Raw genomic sequence first — 22229 nt, forward strand, 5'->3', positions numbered from 1 at the left:
TTTTTTCCAAATGGTGATAAATCAATATTTTGTGAATTAAGTTTGTCAAATATCATGGAAACTGGTACTTCGACTTCCTGCTACTACTTCTCAATTCAGAGTTGATACAGGTCTGAATGTCATTCACCGAAGTGGTACATTCTTGGTATTTACCAAAACAAATTCTCAAAATATAGATTTTTCATTATTTAGATATTTTTTTAAAATGTATATCGAGAACTATTTAACAAATGAGATCATATTTTAGAAAATTTACTCTACTTAACATGATATCCGACAAGTTTTTTTTTTTACTGTTGTAAGTATTTTTAAAAATATATAGCTCTGAATGAAAAATTAATTTTTTGAAACTGAACACTATCATTTTTTATTCCTCCCAATTATGATTGACAGTCATCAGTTTTGATGAGTAACTATGTACCTAAAGTGTTTATTAAGATTATTAAAACTTTGGATGAAATAACTCCTTTTTTTCCCCTCAGACTCTTGGGCTAATATTGCAGGTCTCCCTCTGAGCAATAAGCATCGAGCCAGGTTAGATGATAAGTAGCTAAGCCAGATACCAAAAACTATGATCAATGCTTTTTAATGTTCTATTAATCTTTTATGTTGCAGTGTCACTCTATAAAATAAAATGAAAGTGCCAACTATTCCTGATTTTTATTCACAACAACATATATTTGTCACTGGAGCAACTGGATTTATGGGAAAGGTATTAATAGAGAAACTATTGAGATCATGTTCTGACTTAGAAATTATTTATGTACTAGTGAGGAATCGGAAGGACAAATCAGCACAAGAGAGATGGCAAGAAGCAACTGAGGCCCAGGTGTTTATTATTTTTTAAATAAGACTTAATATTGAAATAATCGAAACATGTTTAATTTGCCTCTTAAACACTAACCAAAAAAATCTGTTTGTTTTAATTTCCTACCTTTTTGAATTAGAAATAAAATTATTAAAACAGCAGTATTTAAAAATTTCTTTTTTATTTACAAAAATGCGTTCACTCTTGTTGTGTTTCATCCTCTGTAACATAACATTTTGGAAATTTTTTAATAAATCACCATTTTGAAATGTTTTCCTATTATATTCTAGTGTTTTTTCGGTAACTCAGCCAAATTGTAATTACTATAGTTATAGAATAGAGAAAATATATATATATATTTTCTCTATTCTATAACTATAGTAATTACAATTTGGCTGAGTTACCGAAAAAACACTAGAATATAATAGGAAAACATTTCAAAATGGTGATTTATTAAAAAATTTCCAAAATGTTATGTTACAGAGGATGAAACACAACAAGAGTGAACGCATTTTTGTAAATAAAAAAGAAATTTTTAAATACTGCTGTTTTAATAATTTTATTTCTAATTCAAAAAGGTAGGAAATTAAAACAAACAGATTTTTTTGGTTAGTGTTTAAGAGGCAAATTAAACATGTTTCGATTATTTCAATATTAAGTCTTATTTAAAAAATAATAAACACCTGGGCCTCAGTTGCTTCTTGCCATCTCTCTTGTGCTGATTTGTCCTTCCGATTCCTCACTAGTACATAAATAATTTCTAAGTCAGAACATGATCTCAATAGTTTCTCTATTAATACCTTTCCCATAAATCCAGTTGCTCCAGTGACAAATATATGTTGTTGTGAATAAAAATCAGGAATAGTTGGCACTTTCATTTTATTTTATAGAGTGACACTGCAACATAAAAGATTAATAGAACATTAAAAAGCATTGATCATAGTTTTTGGTATCTGGCTTAGCTACTTATCATCTAACCTGGCTCGATGCTTATTGCTCAGAGGGAGACCTGCAATATTAGCCCAAGAGTCTGAGGGGAAAAAAAGGAGTTATTTCATCCAAAGTTTTAATAATCTTAATAAACACTTTAGGTACATAGTTACTCATCAAAACTGATGACTGTCAATCATAATTGGGAGGAATAAAAAATGATGACAGTGTTCAGTTTCAAAAAATTAATTTTTCATTCAGAGCTATATATTTTTAAAAATACTTACAACAGTAAAAAAAAAAACTTGTCGGATATCATGTTAAGTAGAGTAAATTTTCTAAAATATGATCTCATTTGTTAAATAGTTCTCGATATACATTTTAAAAAAATATCTAAATAATGAAAAATCTATATTTTGAGAATTTGTTTTGGTAAATACCAAGAATGTACCACTTCGGTGAATGACATTCAGACCTGTATCAACTCTGAATTGAGAAGTAGTAGCAGGAAGTCGAAGTACCAGTTTCCATGATATTTGACAAACTTAATTCACAAAATATTGATTTATCACCATTTGGAAAAAAATCTTACTTCTTGAAAAACTGTCTCCAGAATTATTAATCGTAAAGTGCTCCATAGCATCTCATATTTTAGAAAAGTTACAACTTGTTGAAGTGTGATATAAAAATTCATTTTTTATTTTATGTAAGTTGCTCTGTGGCAAACTGTGAATATATCGATTGTTGATCACAAACCGTTTGTAACGGCCAGTAATTATCAAACTTTTGTTGTGATCACTTCTTTGTTCTCACTACAGTAAGAACGTTTTATGTTATATAACCGTAACAAATAAAACAGTAAAAAAATTTTATTTGTGTCCACATCCACCCGTGTTCAACAGGTTGGCCCAGATAGTTTGCAAAATTAAAATTTGTAGTGAGGCAGTAAAAACAGTTCGCTGGTGTTTGTATGAGTTCAAATACTTCGTAACGTAAAAACATTTAAGTTCGCAAGCAGTAACATTGTAAAATGGATCTCACTAGCTTCAATGAAATAAATCAAATTGAGCCATTGAAAGGATCTGAGAACTTCCAAATGTGGAAATTCAAGGTAAATATCTTCTTTAAAGCCAGCGGGGCGTTTGAAGTTATTTCTAAAGATTTTGAGCCTCCCAGAGACCATCAAAGTAAAGATTATAAGGTCTACTTACAAAATGATACTAAAACCAGCGTGACCACAGTAAACCAGAGAGCATTAACTCTTATTTTGACTTGTACTACTGCAAGTCAAATGCTTTCCAAATTATGGGAAATATATGAAAGAGATATTTCTAAGAAAAAGTTCGACCTTTTGCAAGAATTATTATATTTTAAATTTAAGAATGGGATAGACTTGGCCAGTCACATAAGCTCGATTGAAAATTTGGCATTTAGATTGAAGTTATTAGGCAATGATATATCAGATGATATGGTCATTTTCAAAGTATTGACTACACTCCCCAAAAAGTATAAATATTTTTTATGAACTTGGAAAAGCATAGACTCTGACAGGAAAACGCTTTCTGATTTAATAACAAGATTGATGGCTGAGGAAAGACGCCCCTCAAATTCTACTGAGGAAACAGACACGCCAGTTGGGTTCAAAACCAATGTACGAAGAAATTGGAGAACTACTCCTGAAAAGAGGAAATGTTTTTCTTGCTCTAAAGAAGGACATCTGAGTAAAAACTGCGCAACCAAGAAAAAACCCTGTGGTGTGTGTAAAAAAACAAACCATCAAGAGAAGGACTGTTTCTTTTGTAAAAACAGAACGTCAGTAGTTTCTTTTCATGCTGAAGACTGTAGTGAATCATCAACTGAATGGGACTTAGATTCGGGTTCCGCGAAGCGTATGACCAACAATATAACTGTATTGTCACAGACACAACCTATTGATGCTGAGGTAGGTCTTGCATAAAAGAATTGTCCATCCATGACAGCCAAAATGGTAGGTTGTGTAAAGAATGACAAGTGCTAACTGAAAGATATGATGTACCATACATCCAAGATCTCAGCAGAAATTTATCATTTGTAAATAAAATAACTCTGAACGGTGGATACGTTACTTTTTCTAAAGACAAAGTGAAAATTGTTAAGAATAATATCGAAATAGTTGGAAAAAGGTCTTCTGAGGGATTTTATGTTGCGGACTTGAAGGTTGAATCAAATTTGAAGGCTTATGCTACTTATGTACCTGAAACCAAAAAAAGAATGAAAAAGACACTAAAACATCTTTATTTGTTAAAGACTGTATAGTTGGAGTTGATGATGAATCTAGTGGTGAATACAAAGCATCTGAACCATTATGTAGTTGTTAACCGTTTTCATTAAAACATTTCTATCTTTCTTCGTTTAACCGGATGATTACAAACTAATCATATGAATTAATTCCTGACCTCAAGGATTAATCAGCATATAATAGAAACAATGAGTGCTGTGAAGGTTCTATACAACCAGAACAAACTTTCATAGTGCAATAAAGCAAATAAATAGCGTAATATTTTTTTTTAAATTACTGATAATGCGATTTAAACACACTGGATAATCATTTACAAAAAACATAACCGTTCGTTTCTTGGATCTTCCGCACCGATTAGAAAAAGGTATCCAGCAGGCCACATAAACATCCGCAATTTCAGTAGTGTACGGATTGCAAATTAGAGTATTAGTTTTAAAATAATATTTGCCAACTAAGAGGAGGATGAAAGTGACCCATTGAAATTATGACTTCTCATAAGAAACAATAACTAGTCAATCCTCATGGTTTTTCTCCAGCAGTATTTTTCATCCTAAACGAGATAAAAAGAACCAAAGAAGAACAATGTATATTTTATTAGCTTATATTTATATTTGGAAATTTCAATAATAGAATATACATTTTTAAAAAATGATAATACATTTTCTTAAATCCATCCAGTCTGTTTAACAGCTAAAGTCAACTATATAATAATAATATGAACCGCTACAACCCATGATGGGTCATTGTTTCAGTACTTAGTAAGAAACTACTCTTTTTAGATAAACCTCACAAGGTGGTGATTTTTTCAAGATCACACTCAACCGTTAGATTATTCCCTAATTAAAGGTACCCACATTATGAGGCTGGGTGGGACCCAAGGAAGGCTCCAGAACCCACAGGGTTGACTCACGGCTATAGTGACAGAATATAAAAATATCTACCACAGCCAGATTCGATTGTCCCACAGAAATATTTTTACTTTTAAATACATCTTAACTTTATTTCCAGATATCTCTAAAGGGAAAAAAGTGTTTACTGTATTCAGATCTGAGTTGAAAGCTTACAAAAATTATTTCAATCAATTTGTTATCGAGTTAGAACATGCTGTAAGGTATTCCAAAATAAACCATAGAAAAAAAGTTATTATAGCAGGCAAAGAAAACCTCTACCTAAAAACAGGAGTAGAGAAATTTTAAGTTAAGTTCTAAATGTGACATTTTCCAATACATTCACTCTTTTTACAACATCCGGGAAAAAAGGAAAAATTACAGGTGAATACATTTTGAATTACCATTTTCGAATATAGTTAAAGTCCTTTTGTTTTTACAACAAATTTTTATGATTTTCATTTTATCATGATTATTCGTCATAAACCTTATGAAATGAGAGACCTTGAAAATTAATAATTCGGCAGTAAAATCAGCATTAAATTATTTTCTAAAGTTCATTTTACCATTACTGACCATTGGCTATGTATCTTTTTGGTCAAAAAAATGATTGCGAAAAATCGAAATAAAAAAATGTATTGTTATATTTTGCACTGTGGTAGTTTTAGCGAGGAAATAGCCTTCAAAAATTCAAAAACTTATTTTATTTTTGGAGGTGTGTTTTCTGTTGAAACTGAGAGTTCCCCATAATTTTAAAATCGTATGAAGTATATTAAGAACTTTGTATGTCCAGTAAATACCATTTAAGGGGTAGCAATGCATCATATTTCGTTTATGGCAAAAGAAACTGAAAAAAAGTGTGATTTGAGGGTACGAAAATAAAAAATATTATTTAACAAGAGAAAAAAACGTTTGTTTTTGTAGTTCAAAAAATGTTGATCAATTAAATACAATAGAAAACCTTTAAATATTGGATACATTTTTTCTTAACTAATATTTTTTCTTTTTCTTTTTAAATTTAAAACTGTATTTAAGCTAATAATACAATAAGTAAATGTGATAAGTTATGACTTCAAAAGATTTGTAAAAGAATTACCCATTTGTAATTCTTTCATTTCTAATTTGGGGGCATTCTAATAACATTTGTATATTCGTAAGTATGGAAGCCACCTTTTAACTAATATTTTAAATTAATTTCTAGAATTTAAACTGCGAGTGATTATATTGAAATATGAAAACAGACAGCATTTTCTTTTATGGAATCGGAAGAGTGCTCAATGAGACAAAGAGTGGAAAATGAATGAACACATCTCGTAATTTAGAAATTATAAAAGTTCCCTTTACTTATATTTAATTTACATTTTAATAGTAAAGCAACATTTTAAAACGTTCTAAGGTGAAACATTTCAAATAAATCTACTTTAGAAACTTATTATTTGTTTTTTGTTATATTTATTTTAAAAGTTCCTGAGTATGTGGCTGGTTTAGCAAAATTATCAAAGTGCAATTTCAATTTAGGCACAGATCAATCTTGATACAACAGGCTAACTTCATACAAAAACAAAGTTTCGTCATTTTTATCGTATTAGGAGTGTAATAAAGGATAAATAGAAATTTAAAATGTTTCCTGTACCCCAAGTACATTCTTACTCCAGGGATTTATTACCTCAGGAAACTAATGCTTCAGCCCTAAAAACGTACTAAATTCAATTTATGTTTACGTGTAAAGTTTGGTTTAATTTTCAGAAGGGAAAAATCCCTGAGTTAAGAATATTGTTATATCTTGATTATAGGAAGATAGACCGGGTGGCGGTCAATAAAGAAACAAAATAGTACAAATTATTAACATTGGTAGTGTTTCATCAGGGATAAATGGAGACAAGATACTAACACTGTAAAGAGGATAAAACAATTACAATATAAATAAAAATAGTGTAACAAGTTAAATAAAAAAAAGATGAACGTAGTAAGCTAAAAAAAATTATAAATAGAATACCAATAATTAATATTTAATATCTGTTTATTATTCATCTATTAATATGTAATATTTAATTCCTAATTATTAACATTTATTTTTTTTTTTTTAGCTCATTACGTTCCTCTTTTTTCACATAACTTTTTTTATGTATATCCTAATTGTTTTATCATATTTAAAATGATTTTATTTTGTCCCTATTTAGTTCTGATGAAGCCCTACAAAATGGGATGAAGCGTTGGTTACCAATAAATAGTTAATCTTTACAATTTTGTTGACCGCCACACGAACTATCTCCCTGCAATCAAGTCAGCTATTAATTTTCCAATTTTTATGTTTTCTGAAAAGTTTTTAAAATTAGAATTAGTATCCTTTTGTATCTCCACGCTTTTTTATATATTGCTTTTCACATTACATTCACGATTTTAAGCATAATTTACCCTTTTAATTCTGTAACTTTTAACTTAGGTTGTGCTTATCCAAAATTGAAACTAGTAAAATTGATCATTAGACTACAAAAGTACCTTTACTCAGTATTTGAAATAAGTTACCTTCAATATTCAATATATATGGGTGTTGTCTTAAGTACCACTTATGACTGAAGCATCCTGTAAATTAAATTGGAAGGTCAAGGGAGGTGAGCGCTTCCTAATCATATGTACATAGTAATGGATTATGCGTAAGCATTGGTACATCTTTCAATTGATCCGATTCATTGGTAAATTAACTGAATATATATTATATTAATAATGAAATTTAACACTCTTTTTAACAACGCAAAACATGATATTCGAAATAATCGTCAATGGTAGTTTAACGGATTTTAATGTTCTGATAAACAAAAACCAGATGAATAAGATGTACCAAAGGAGTGTCTTCTGTACAAGAAGAAAGTAGTGGCCGATATAGAAGGATCACGTGTTAGATTGAGATCAGATATTTCTCAATGACTTTGGCTTGATTTCCCAGTACACCGACAGAAAATTTACATAAATATATAGCATTTATAAGCTTAGATTTTGTTACAAAACTTTTAACATGCTTATCACTAGAAATCTTTACGCAATTGCTTCTTCTGTTTCCTTTCTACGAACTCTGGCAGACCACGACAGAGACTCGAATTATGAAAAGAACTTTTTGTTAACACTAGTTTAATATTGAACTAAATTACACATTTTGGGGTTACTGCTCGAATTGGCAAATTTTGGGGTTTTAATGCACGAAATGGCATTTTTTGAGTAATAAATATGAAATCATTGGTTCATATATAAATTTTTATGTAATTATTTTAAGTGATATCTGACCGAGGTAGTCAGGCGGTCCAGTTTTACTACGCAATGTTACATCACCACTGTCAGACAGAACGCTGCCTCCCACCAACGTCAGTCTTTATCGCGAAAACTAGCGATCCACTTGTACAAATTCACAGATTTCTCGCAAGACTGCCTTACTGCTGTCTACGCCTGCGGCTGAAATGACAGACCAAACAGAAGCATTCATTGAAACTGTACGCAAATACACGTTTCTGTATGATAGTTCACACGAATATTATAACAATTTGCACGTTGCACAAGCGTAGTAGAGATTCTCCAGTTCTTTGAACAATTTTTAATCTTCTTTTTAATTACATTATGCAGTTCCTCGAAACATTCATGTAACTCACGAAAGTACCTAAAAAATCGTTCTTCATGGGACTCTAGTTCAATGCATAAGTGGTGATATTCTCCTAATTCTTCTATCTTCTTTGGTCTGATGTACCCAACATCGTATTTTATTTCTGTTTACTGTCTTTCGCAAAGTTAATAATAATAGAAAGTGTTTTTCGTAAAACGAGCTCATAATACCCAGAAGGATCATGAACACTAGTCTGACCACACAAGATATCGCGTTCTGTGTGGCGTCACATTATTGTGGTCAAACCCTAAGTATACACAACATAAAGAAGTGGCTTCCAGAAACGCGGATCAACATATGGCGGTAAACTGAGACATAAATCATATCAAAAGCCTCCTCGTTTCTCACTTGTTACTAAAACAATTGAGACAAAAAGAAAGTATAGTAGGGAAATTTTTTCAAAGATCCATGTTTCAGACTTACTTTCTGGCTAATATATACATCTTTTAGCCATGAAGTTTTGCCGATTTGGTGTTAATAGTGGTTAGTATTGAATGACAATAAAAGCATAAATATAAATACGTATACATAGGTAAATTCCTATTGCTTACTGTAACATCTTAATATAATTTAATAATACAACGACTTACAATTTTTCCCCTAATAAATAATTAAATAGTTATTTCTAAACCCTAAAACATTATAAAAAAGTTATATCTTAATATAATTTAATAATTTAATAGCATATCGAATTAAATTTGTATTCCTGATAAATAATTAAATATTTATTCCTAATACTACATAAATAATTAGACAGTTATTCCTAAGCTATATAAATAATTAGATAGTTATTCCCTAAATAATATAGAAAAGTGTACATCTAAGTATGATTTAGTAGTTTAATGACATAGCGAATTAAATTTTTATTTTTAAATTTTATAATTTACTTTCTAATTGTAAAGCTCAATAGTGACTCCTAATTACATATAAAAAATACTAATCATTAAAGCTATTAATAGAAGTTGAGAAAACGAAGAGATTTTTCTCCTACAGCTTCTTAATTAAGTAGCACGCCAAATTAACATCAAAATTGTGTTCACGAGGGCAATGAATGTATTCACTTAAATGCAAAGAAGGGAACTCAGGAATTTTTTCCCCTATGACTACAGCTTTTGTTTAGATTCACCGGTTTCAAAAAATCCGCCTCTTCACTTGAGAATCGCCCAAATATAAATATAACTATAAAGTCCATTGGTGCCGATTCACCCGACAAAATACCTACTTAGCATCTTAAAAATACCCGTTTTATCCGACGAATACCCGCTGTTGGAGAATCGTTATAACTGTAGCTGAATAATTGTTACATCCATCATTGTTATATCACATTATCTCTGATGTGATAGTTGATAGTACGATGCAATGAAGCAACTGTCACGTTAACTATCACATGCATACGCCTTGACAGTGAACGATTTTACAATTATTGCGACAAAAGTATAACTGTTGATATTTACAGTCATGACAGCATTTAATGTCATGAAAGTTTACTGTCTCGACAGTATTGACGAACTGGGTCTGACGTAATAGTTGATAGTAGAAGTAATGTCAGTGGACTAATAGTCCCGTTAAATGCCACATTTAACTGTCATATGAATACCCCTCTATAATTAACTGTCGCAACATATCAAAATTACCAATTGTAATTATGATAGGTGGGAAAACATTATTCTTAAGCATTGTTTTTTGTTTTGATTATTTCTGACCTTAAAATTAATTCTATTGAAATTTGTATTCACCTCTTCAACAGTTATGGCGTTGGAAGGTTTCTCGAAGAAAAAATTGTACCAGCCCCGAGCCCCAAAAATGATTCCACCCTGCGTAACAAAAAGGTATCCTGTTCGGGCCTATCAAAAAGATCCGCCCAAGGCTCAAAAATTATATTCATCCCATGCCTCAAAAATAAATCAATCCCGGGCTCCAAAAATAAATATGTAATGGACCCCAAATGGTCTTGGTATGCCTAAGTCCTAAAATTCAATATCTAAGGAAAAATAATAACTTGTTAATAAAAAAGTGTCCAATGATTAGCTAGAAAAACTAGTCGAAGGACTGGTGTGACACTGCTCTAGCACTCTTCATATAACGTAAAACCATTTTACCCGATTCCCCAATCCCTGATAATTACCCACTAAGATGGAAAAATACAAGAGACAGATTTTTTTTTTAACTCAAGACTTCCACTGAAGTCTTATTTATGTAGCCCGAACAAGTGATACTTTTAAAATTAGTAATATCAATGTCAGTTGCAATATATTGCAACTAAATTAAATTAACTAAGTATTTATTATGATGAGAAGGTGGTTGGGGGTGCGGTCAGAGAATAACACAAACAAATAAGTTTTTTTTACTTATTTGTGTTATTCTCTGACCACACCCCTAACCATCCTCTCCTCATATGGATTAATTAATTTAGTTGTGTTTTTCCGAACACTTGAATACTTTCTGGCGTCTTATTAAAAATGTGTAAAATACAATTATTTTGGTGGGTAATTGGTCTTTTGTCATTATGTAAAATGGCTTAGCAAACGGGTACCATCGGGGCCTGGACGGGTTGAGATTAATTTCGTCGGAGATCCACGTTTAAATATCGAACTTTCCAATCTGATTAGAATAAGTTAGTAACCTTTAGGCTAAACACACAGTATGCCAGAAATGCCCATGAAGAGAGTGAAGAAATAAAAATTAAATCGACTACTCTGGCCTCCGAAAAAATGTAAAAAAAAAATTTTGTTATCTCTTTTGACAACTAAGCGAAGGTTACATTGCACCTCTTTGTAATTTCCATTTAAAATTTATGTTTTTGTAATCATATTCTTATCAAATTAATTTTATCTACTTATCAGGAGCCAATAGAAATTTAAATGATACACTTCAATTACTAATTACAGTTTCAAATAAATAATACCGTAAATGGTCTATCATACTAATAGTTCGAATTCTTAAGTACATCTTAGTGCTAACTGGACAAACATAATCGCCAATGGGAGAAATTATCATTGATTGAAGTAAATGGAGAAAAAGAAAATTTATTATTCTCTTAATTTTAATCTACTCTTAAGAAAACATTGGTTTTTTATTGCTATTTTTCCTATTATTTTATTAGCTGAAACTTTTCCTTCACTTGGTGCAACTGGAGGTATTTAACAGTTTGCAATCATTTTTATTAATTTGTTTTGAAATTGATGTAGTTTGAGTATGAATGTAATTTGTTTGTATAATTTAGGCATATTACACCCAGAATGGACTGTAAAATACTTATCAGTTGGAGTTATATTCTTTATATCTGGCATTTCAATGACAATGGATGAATTGATAAATGCAGCGTCAAGTTATCATATTCACGCTTTTATACAGTGCTTCACTTTTATATGTACACCTGTCATGGTTCTTGTATTAACTACAATCTTACGATTCCTTTTCAGTGGAATAAATGTTTGGATAATGCAAGGGTAAGATTTGAATCTATTAGTGTATTATAGATAGTCTGTATTATAATTTGAATAATTTAGCCTAACAATCATATTAAAACTTAATACAAAACTTTATGACACCCACTTTTCAAGTTGGCTATAACTTTTCTTATGATTAAAAAGAGGAAACTATTATTTTTTAGTAATCATAAAACGAGCTGTTTCATATAGATCATAGTCAATGTTCAAATAAACAGCACTTCAAAACTATAAATAAAGTAACTACTTAATTCTTAACACTACTTCATAGATTTTTGTTGTTAAGAATGATGAATTATCTTAATCTCAGTGGCTTTCAAATTATTCTTCCTATTACACATCTTAAATATTACCTTATCTTTATGTTAAATAAAAGAGCAATCAGCTATTTGCCTAATTTATGTTTTAAATTTTCTATAGTTTGACAAATATTTGACCTCTTAAAGACATTTTATGAGTTGGAAAATTTTTTTGTTGTGTTCTAGTTTACTTACCGTCAGTTGCATGCCTCCTCCTGTTTCTTCTGCTGTCATCATAACGAAAGCTATTGGAGGAAATGAAGCTGCAGCTGTATTTAATTCAATTTTGGGCAGTTTTATTGGAATCGTAATATCACCTATCTTGCTGCTGTACTTTGTAAGTACAGAACAGTTCAGGTCTGTGTGGGATCTTATATGAGTGAATATTCAGTTCTCAAAGTAAAAATATTTGAAATCAATGAAAGTGAAAGGTCAGTTGGAGGAAATATGTTTAACCTAAAATAAACTGGATTGGTACATTCCTTTGTTTTAAAGATTTTTTTATTATATTTTTCATATTATTAATAATATACTTGCATAATTTATGGACAGGCAATCTATTAAAAAAATAGTTTGATTCTGAAATATGTTAATAATATTTTTTTAATGATACTGCTTTCTCCTACACATCATGAGCACTAGTTAAAAAGTTCTGTGATTTTTTTTATAAATCCCTAGTTATAGCATTCTGCTGATTGGAATTATTATTTTGGCTATTACTACCTTTTGACATCACTTTTGTTGATAACTATTAATCAGCAATCAATATGCCATATTTTTTACTCCACTGAATGAATGATTTTAGTGTTTTAATAAGATCATATCTTTTACCAAAGTGAACATTTTTCTCACCAGTCCTCACCACATTGACACAAACTTCGCTCAATATTATAACTTATGATGATTAATATTATTAATAAGTTTTGTTTAAACAAAACCCATTTGTTTACTGAATAACATCCAATGAACCTCGGGGTTCTCATCTCCGAAGCAAATATGAGTTTCAGCTGTTAAAAAAAAACCTTATAATCCTCAAATACTGTTTTGGGCATTCTTACAGTTTTTGTTATGCTTTAAGATAGTAACTATCTGACAAATTGTTCTGACTATGTTTGTTCAAGAGAATCACAGTTCTAATATGTAGTATTTAATATTACTAAATATATTTAGATTCTTAGACAAAATGTGAAAATGTTGAAAGTATGAAATTAGTGATAGCTTTGTATGTTTCAAATTCCTCATAAATCTGACAACCCGTTAGATGTAATAAAAATAAATTACACTTGTACCACTTCAACCTATGAAGAGTTTTGGGTTCAGTATTTAGATGGTTATACATGGATGTGGATGTGGTTAGCATCCATAATCAACCTCTGTTTTTCCTTTAACCAATATTAGGGAAAATGCCCTCTTTGTAGAGGATAGTTGTGAGCTAAGAGGGTCTCATAACCCCAGATTTAACAACCAATTTTATAAAAAAAATTTCTGTTATAGGTCAAAGAATTTCAATTCCAATGCCTTTTCTTCTGAGCTATCCTATAACTTCCAAGTAGTAATAGGTTTCCTAATTTAATAAATGCTTCTGAGATTCATTTTAATTAGTATTTTTTCTTTTTTCAGTCAGGATCGACAGCCCTCATATTTATGCTGGGCTCAATGTTACTATTGGGACAAACAGTGCTTATTCCATTGACTGTTGGAATCTTTCTTAAGCACTTTAAAATTATCAGAAGCACTAAATCATTACCTTTGACATTTATTGGACAGTTGATTCTTCTTTTTATTATTTACACAACATTTTGTGATGCATTTGTTGATGCCAAAGACACTTCTATGACAGCGGTGGATATTGTACTTTCCATATTTCTTGGTAAGAATCTTTAACTACGTTTCTATGATATCTATAAGTATAAACACATTAGTTATACAGTAATTTTTGAGTAAGTCTGAAGATTTTTACTGAATTTCAGTACAATGTAAGTTCATTTATAATTTGAATGTTTAATATTTCCTAAGAGAATAGATTACCAGAGTGAATAAAATATTAACTATAATTATTTTTATAGATATAATTGATGTATGTAATAAATATGTAATATTCCATCCTTTAGTTCTCTGTTACACTGAGATAGCGTAGTATCCTCAGACTGTGCCTTCAATTGAGTAAGCATTTGTATGAATTTAATGATTTCATTAATAAAAAACTTTATGATTTCTTAAATAATGAATTCCTGCACGAATGTCATAAAAGATCTGTCCTTCATACTGCTAATTAAGTCGATCCTCCTCTCCCTACAAACCAAATATCAATTTTTGACTCAGCCATCTAATCTAGAACTGTGTGCTATGCAAAATAGGGAAATTGTTACTTCATGAACAATTACTGGATTTTGTAAAAGTCTCTTTTCATTAAATTTTCTTTATTGGATTTTGCTTACTTTCTCTGAATTCTAGCATAATTCGTTTGAGTATTATTATTATTAAGTATGATGTTTTATTATGAATTAATTACTAATTTTTGGAAGTTTTACGTTAGACTTTTGAAAATTAGTTTTGTCTTTACTTGAACTTTATACAAGTAATGATGCATTGTAGTAACTAGAAAAGTCTCGGTATTGTGAAGTAGTGAAAATGATTTTAATCCTTTCAATAATTCTAAAATTTGTTTTATTCTAGTTTTGCTGTTTCATATGATGTGTATGTACATTTGTTTCCACACGTCACAGTGTTTTCCATGGTATTCTGCTTCAGACATTGTTGCTATAACAATTTGCTCGAGTTATAAATCTTTAACACTAGGTAAGGTTATTTCTCTTTTTATACCCATGCCTAATAGTAATGTTTAAATATAATAAATTTGACTTGTTCTATTTTCCTTATATCTTATTACTATTATTATTTTTATTTTACAGGAATTCCTATTCTTCGAATATTGTTTTCTGGGTATTCACATTTTTCACAGATTATGTTGCCTTTGCTATTGTATCAGCCAATACAAATTATGATTGGTGGATTTTTAGCACCACCATTTAAATTGTGGATGATCAGCAACAAAAATAGGTATGCACATTATTAACTATTTTATCATAATTTTGTTTTTTAAATTATTAAATAAGACCAATAATATATAGATATTTCATTATAAGTAATTTTTTTTTCTACAAAATCAATACTTTACATTTATCAATTTGGTGAGCATCTAAATAGAGTTATTCTTAATAAATCATTCCTGCTTGTATATAATTATTACTTGTCTTAAATTCATTGGTTTTTTCACGTCTTTTATTATTTCTTGTCTAAGGAAAGTCTTTTTTAATGAAGAATGGCAGGCATTGATTTTGTTTCACTTGGGCTCATTCATGATCTAAACTAAAGTAGATCAAAACCGTAATAAAAGGAGCAAGAATTGTAGTTTTTGGCAAGGATTGAACTATCTTTACCTCCATTACAGATGATATTTTCTTTAAATTTTTATGACCTTCTCGACTGTGAACTAGTTACTAAATGAAAACGGTTCAGTAGTTTGGGTAAATAAAAAAATCCTGGATACAGAGGGTAATATTTTTGGATTAAGAGGGATCCAAAAATATGTAAATTAAATGAGATTTCATACAAAAAAAAATTGATTATTTATTTTTGCTCAAAAGCCTAAATTTAACCTTAAATAATGGGTACTTTGCTCTAAACTTTATATTAACAAAAAGGAAATCTTGATTTCTTTGGAAATGGTATAAATTAAATCTAAAACATTTTAACTTGACCAGTAATGAAGTCACATTGTTTTTTTATGCTATCTTATCTGAGATTGTGGTCTTCAAAGGAGAGAAAAAAAAGTTGTTATTCAAATGATCAAAATAGTATTATGAAATAGTTACTTAATTTTATCTTATTATTTATAAATCTATAAACAATTTATATGTTTAGGAACCTGCTGCACCTCCTAATTGACTCTTACATATTTAACTAAGCTCAATGACTATTCCTGTAAAAAAGGCAGAATCTATTTGCCTTTTTTTACTGAACATTGAAGACATTATTATAATTTTAAATTATTGTTTCTTTCAGGATGAAGCTTCTTCCATAAGTCATTGAACTTTAATGAAATTCAAAATTTCTAAGACTGACTTGATTGTGTTTTGTTTTGTTGTTTTCATGGAACAACCATGGCCAGTTTGGTGACCAAATGCTATGACATTTATAAAGAAATTTAGGAACAAAAAAGAAGTATTTTACTTAGTGAATATTTATTACCAAAGGTATCCTTTATTTTTTAAATTTGAAATCTAAGATCAAAAGTATAATTTGTAGTCTTTATTTATTTCAAACATTTTTACCATAAATGTAGATTCAGAAGTGCTGTGAAGATGATTAGTCTTGTATTATTCATATGCCTTGTCCTATCTTAAGATTTTGATGTAAGTATTTAGACTTTAAGTAGTGCCAATAGTCTCTGTGATTAAATTTAATGAATAATTAAATCTCATTCCTAGTATTATTTAAATATATATCTCAAATCCAAAATGAATGAACACAACTCGAAAACATTTCTTTGAGAGAACAAACATCGGTTTGATACAGGTTGAGTTACACATGAAAACAAACCCCCATGATTATATCAATTGGTTTAGTCTGATATTTTACGGCTGGGTGTGCTTTAGAATGATAAGGTTCCAAACATTAAAATTTCTGAACTTAGAAATTTTTATTTGTACCTCTTTCCTTCTAGATATGGGATATGTATGTGTTTCTGTAAATATACTAAATGAAACAAGTATCTATATACCTTTTTTCTCTCTATGATTAATAATGACCTAGGTAGCTCAACTAAAATCTAATTACAGTCCTTCATCATTTCATCCCTGTTTAGACAAAACTTACAGATTGACTCAAATTCACTAGGTTGACAAGAGGGTTTATATTTCATATTTATAATCCTTATTCTGGCAAAAATCAACAAACCTGAAGTTTTTTGGTGCTCAATACATTTTTCACATTTATTTTTGGAATTAGGATTTTACAATACTGGTATTTTAGACCTGCAACTCCACCTAATTTTAAGTCATTTCAAAGTTATATCAGTAACCGATTTATACAAGAAATTATTTTACTTCAAAGCAAATTTAAAGTTTGTTGCTTGAAACAAAAATTGAATTTTCGAACGCTGTTAAGAAATCCATTTGAATTAAAAATAAAGCTTTTAAATTAATTTAAGAAAGCTTTATAAAAAAAAAATTTTTGGAAAGGAAATATGATTGTTAACAGACATAACTTCCATTAGTGATTTTATGGAAACCATGACATCCAATATAAGTGAAAATTCCATGTATTTAATTAAAAAATATATTAGCAAATTACTTTTTTTTCTTCTTTGTTTGTTGTCTTTAGTTGCTTCCAGCTGTATACATATATATATATATTTATTCTCTCTATATGGTAACCCGTTGAACCGTAGTAGAATATTTAATATGCTTCGTACTTATGTCAGGTTCTATTCCTTGGAAAGTGATTTGAAAACAAATTTGATTTAGGTTGTCCTATTCAACTAAAATCTTCACATGTACGTATTGTCAAATCCATGAAAGAAGGAATTTTTATTTCAATTAGCAGTTTCTCTATGTCTTTAATTATTGTTTGAACCATTGTTCAAATATTCTAATAATACTGAATGTAGTTGGTAAGTGTTCCTTCGATAGGGATAATTTCTTTTAATGAATCAGTTCTATTGGGCAACTTATCTTTTAAGAAGAAGATATTTGAAATCAAGGGTTTCAAGGGAAAATATTTCTTATTTGTGACTTATCAGGTATTTACGGTCCAAAGATGTTTCAACATGGAGAAGGCTCATGAACAGAGAGGTTTACTTCTTGTTAAATGAGCCTGATGTGAGAATCGTCAGATCCAGGTCACAAGGATGGGTCCCCTTAAGAGATCCCAAAAAAACTCAGAAAGAGAAATGTATGACAACACACAAAGAGGCCACCCAAACCTTTGATGTTAGAGAAGATAAAGAGGACTTTGCTTGGTGTTGGAAATTAAGGACAGTTCATGAATTAAACTGGTGGAAGCTGCTGTAGGAGGTGGGGAGGGACTTAGTAGTAGGTTATTGCACCAATTAAAAAAAAAGATTTATTGAAATAATATGTCAACTCTAATGCCTTTTTGAAATAACAAAAAAAATAAAAAGAAAAAAAAGACATAGAAATGGGACATCAATATAAATGAAATAATAAAATTGAGATATAATATTATTTCTCATCCATACTAAAGATTTTCTCAATTTTATAAAAAGAATATTTGAATTTAAATATGTTCCTGTTGGAATGCCCCAGAATGAAAAAGAGCTCTTATATTATTATTATTATTAGCTATATATTATTTATTTATCTTATCTCTCATGAAAGATTATTAGAGTTCCATTTTATGAAGGAATTAGTGTAATTTTTTCGTTAGCATTGTAGTAGTTCTCTATTATTATTATTTATCATATTAGGTCTATTCCAAAATTAATTAAAACTACTATCAAATTTATGGGTGAATGCATGGTACAATCTTTACATTCCAATTCCTGTATGCTTCATGCGCTCACAAGTGCGAATCATGCTGGAACAAACCTGTTAGATAGGAAATAATCATATGTTTGTCATAGAACTTAATTGTGCAATAAATGTTTATTACTTTTTTTTTATCTTCTTATAAAATTAACCTTATTTGTTACTATCAATCTGTCTCAAAATCGCACAAACAAATTTTTAGAAATATTGGCATAAATCATTTTGTATGTGTTAGTCAAAAAGTGAATGGGAATATAATCACCTAATATTTTTCTCTTACTCTTTTACAATTGTATCGTAAATTCAAAATTAGAATTGCCTATTACCTTTGGAATAAAGGTGCAAATTATTTCAGAATGATTTAGACTTTTTGGATTAAAAAATAATAAAAATCAGGGTAGCAAGTTTAATTAGTGTAATGGTATCTTGTTTATTTTAAAAATATAATTTTTCTTGGTCAATGTCTAAGTTCATTCAAACTTAAAACCTTCACTTCCGCTATATTATCTAAAGTATAACTATTGGATGTAATTACTGTTTATTTTAAAAATACTAACTATCTTACTGTAGATTTACATTTCTTGAGATAGTTGTAATGATTTCATTGTCACAACCAATTTTAAATCATGAATTTGTTTTTAATAAAATAAAATTCTATTATGATCTTTTAAATTTGACACTTTTTAGATGTAAAGGAAATGTTTCAGCCACACAGAGTCTGTAGACATTCAATTAATTCTTATTTAATTAATTAAATTAAGTTCAGTATTATTGTTTAGTTTATTGTACTACAAGAGGAAAATTCTACATGATATACAAGTTACCATTTTATTACAATAAACTGGTTTGATTTTTTCTTATACTCAATTCAATAACAGTTTGTTAATTAGTGTAACATTAAAGAGCACAAATAAAAACCAAAAGGTATTTCTGTAAATCAAAATACTGTCAAATTGTGATTTATTTAAATTACTTAATCATTAAATAAATTATTTTTGAATGTTGTATGTGTCAATTATTTAAAACTATTTGTTTCACTTTTTTTTCATTACTAAGATCCATAAGATTCCTCGCCATGGTATATTTGGTAGCATAACTGCTCTCAAACCCTGAGGAATGGTTTTGATTCCAATGACTTTCATTCAAATGAGTTAAGATTTAGTTCCGCTCATCTTTCTTAGGAGGATACACGAGTAATTACTTAAAAAAGTAAGTGTAAAGAACTTAAAAAACTAAGTAAAAAAGTAGTGGCCATTCCTTTCGGGGTTGAAACTGAAAAAATGAAAATTATTTTTTTATATGGCTTCGAAACATGGACTCAAATAAAAACATAAGAAAAAGAAATAATTAAGTTCGAAACAATTTTTATACATAGAATTTCGTTTATATGAATATAAGCAATGAATGTACCCTATCATCTGACTACTCTTTTTATTCTTTATTTTCAAAGCTTTAAAAGAGTTCCATCTACAATAACACCAGATGCTATTAATATAATTTTAGATAAAAAAATTAATCGAAAGAGCAGATAATTTCCAAACCAAGTTCAAAGTGTACTGCAGCCTTTTATTTATCAGCCCTTCTTAAAAATCCTCATGTTTGCTCCAAGAAATAGCTATACCGAAGAATTCTCCTAGTGAGTAATATAATAAATATGAAAGCCATAAAAGCGCCAATAACTCACTTATTCAAAACACTCAGGTTTACCATATGTGAATCCTTGTGAGCATTTCACAGAGTGCATATATAATAGTGTTGGCTTGTCGTTATCAGACCAAACTTCTGTCAATAACTCTTAATTATGAAAAACTATGATTAAAAGACTTTGGTAATGACTTTAAAGACAAAACCATGTCTTGCAAAATGTCTACATGATAATAAGATCGGAAGTAAGTATTCCAATCTCCAGCATATTCACCATCCATGACCTTTGTTTATAACAAACACCGTCTCTAAGTACTATAATGTAGCAATTGGCCCTTCTTGCTTCACACAGGGCAATTCACAGTCTACTTTTGTTATTAAAGAATTTACCTTTGGGCTACTACTTACTGCTTCATTTGAAGTAAGACACCTCTAAGAAGTTGTTAGTGAAATAATTTCTAGCATACTTTTCTTGAACAATTAAGTTGCTTGGGGTATCAATATTCCTGACTACACTTTTTTTACAGCTCGTAAATTTACCTTTCCCCCAGGCAGATTATTTACAGATATTGAAACAAATGTTCTAAACAATAATTCTTTTCATCCAATATCACTCATCACACAGCTAATGTAGCATAGGAAATTCAAGCTAAAGAAGAAACTGACCAACCTTGGTTCCACCTCTTGTCTCCAACCCCCTTCACCCTCCCATAATTTTTCCTATTTTGAATGGGTAAGGAACCCTCACCTATATGAAAAGATGTATAATTGACCCATCCATGTTTATTAAAGCTGTTATTGAGAGGTTAATGCTTTATTTCTATAAAGAAATCATAATCATTTTTATGACACCCCAACATTCCCACTCATCTCCTATATTTCGGACTCAACAGAAAAAAAATGAAGTGGACTTTGTTAGTAGAAAATTAGTCATTATTTTTAGTAAGGGTATTTTTTCTGTAGAACTATAAATCTGAAGATAATTGGGGGAAAAAAGGTACTTTATTTTACTTTTCCCCTTCCTATCTCACTCACTGTTTGCCTATCCGAACTTTTGTTGTGTTCATTAGTATAGTAACAATAAAACCAGTGTATTATATACAAGCTTCCAAAAAATGTTATAGTTTCAAAACTTTTGTAATTATGTATAAAAATCTATCTAGTTTGGCAGGACTTGAAAGCTGTAATGCCACTTCTAAGTATTAAATAATTTAATTTATTCTTCTTTTGAATGCTTAAAATATTGTGGAATTTGCTGTTTAAAACTAAATTCTTATGAACTTTCTAAAAAAAGAAATTGCATTGTATTGCATAAGGTGATAAATGGTGCATAGATTTCCTATTTATTATGAATTAAATGTTATAATAAAATAAAAAATCAAAAGCTTGCTACAGATACTAAAAAAATTAATTTATTGATAGGCAATTTGACTAGACTAAATTACAAATCATATTGAACTTTGTAAATTCAAGCCAATAACCAGTATGACTTTTTTATTTTACATTTTATCACAATTCCTTTTATTCTTCAGCTTATATTATCTTTAAGGGAAGGTGATAAGTTTTTGTCAAGTACCCCAGACATGATAGAACTTTTTTCTTTAAGATTTACAGTTGTTTCTTCGTTTTGTAACAGTCTCTCATTTCTTTTTTGTGTGATGCTGAAATTTAAATAATTACAATTACAGTTACAATTAATATTAAACTTACAAATAAAATGGCTGTATTAAAGTT

The 22229-nt window shown here is 29.5% G+C and overlaps 2 protein-coding genes across 7 annotated transcripts in view; one reads left to right on the top strand and one right to left on the bottom strand.

Moving 5' to 3' along the window:
- Positions 1-9035, bottom strand: part of LOC106677130 (putative fatty acyl-CoA reductase CG5065) — an 18911-nt gene extending 9876 nt beyond the window's left edge. Inside the window, exons 1-3 of one of the 2 annotated variants that reach the window (XM_067048529.1) lie at positions 7430-9035; positions 1787-1838; positions 1492-1705 (exon numbers count right to left, since the gene is read on the bottom strand). In XM_067048529.1, coding sequence (XP_066904630.1) covers positions 1492-1686 — 195 coding nt within the window. In that variant the 5' untranslated portion in view covers positions 1687-1705; positions 1787-1838; positions 7430-9035. The remainder of the gene's footprint in view (positions 1-1491; positions 1706-1786; positions 1839-7429) is intronic. The other variant, XM_014414850.3, reaches the window with a different exon arrangement.
- Positions 9036-11301: 2266 nt separating this feature from the next.
- Positions 11302-22229, top strand: part of LOC106677207 (sodium/bile acid cotransporter 7-B) — a 15611-nt gene continuing 4683 nt past the window's right edge. Inside the window, exons 1-8 of one of the 5 annotated variants that reach the window (XR_010843737.1) lie at positions 11302-11688; positions 11776-12001; positions 12487-12637; positions 13921-14170; positions 14977-15099; positions 15213-15360; positions 16366-16556; positions 16646-16715. Coding sequence is in view for 1 of the 5 variants with exons in the window: in XM_067048530.1 (XP_066904631.1) it covers positions 11562-11688; positions 11776-12001; positions 12487-12637; positions 13921-14170; positions 14977-15099; positions 15213-15360; positions 16366-16384 (1044 nt within the window). In the remaining 4 variants the exon portion in view is untranslated. Of the gene's footprint in view, positions 11689-11775; positions 12002-12486; positions 12638-13920; positions 14171-14976; positions 15100-15212; positions 15361-16365; positions 19857-22229 lie in introns of those variants that run through there. The other 4 variants (XR_010843736.1, XR_010843735.1, XR_010843738.1 and 1 more) reach the window with 4 other exon arrangements.

This window comes from Halyomorpha halys, unplaced genomic scaffold, assembly GCF_000696795.3.
Source record: "Halyomorpha halys isolate HHAL.00 unplaced genomic scaffold, Hhal_1.1 Scaffold7.1, whole genome shotgun sequence".
Classification (NCBI taxonomy): domain Eukaryota; kingdom Metazoa; phylum Arthropoda; class Insecta; order Hemiptera; family Pentatomidae; genus Halyomorpha; species Halyomorpha halys.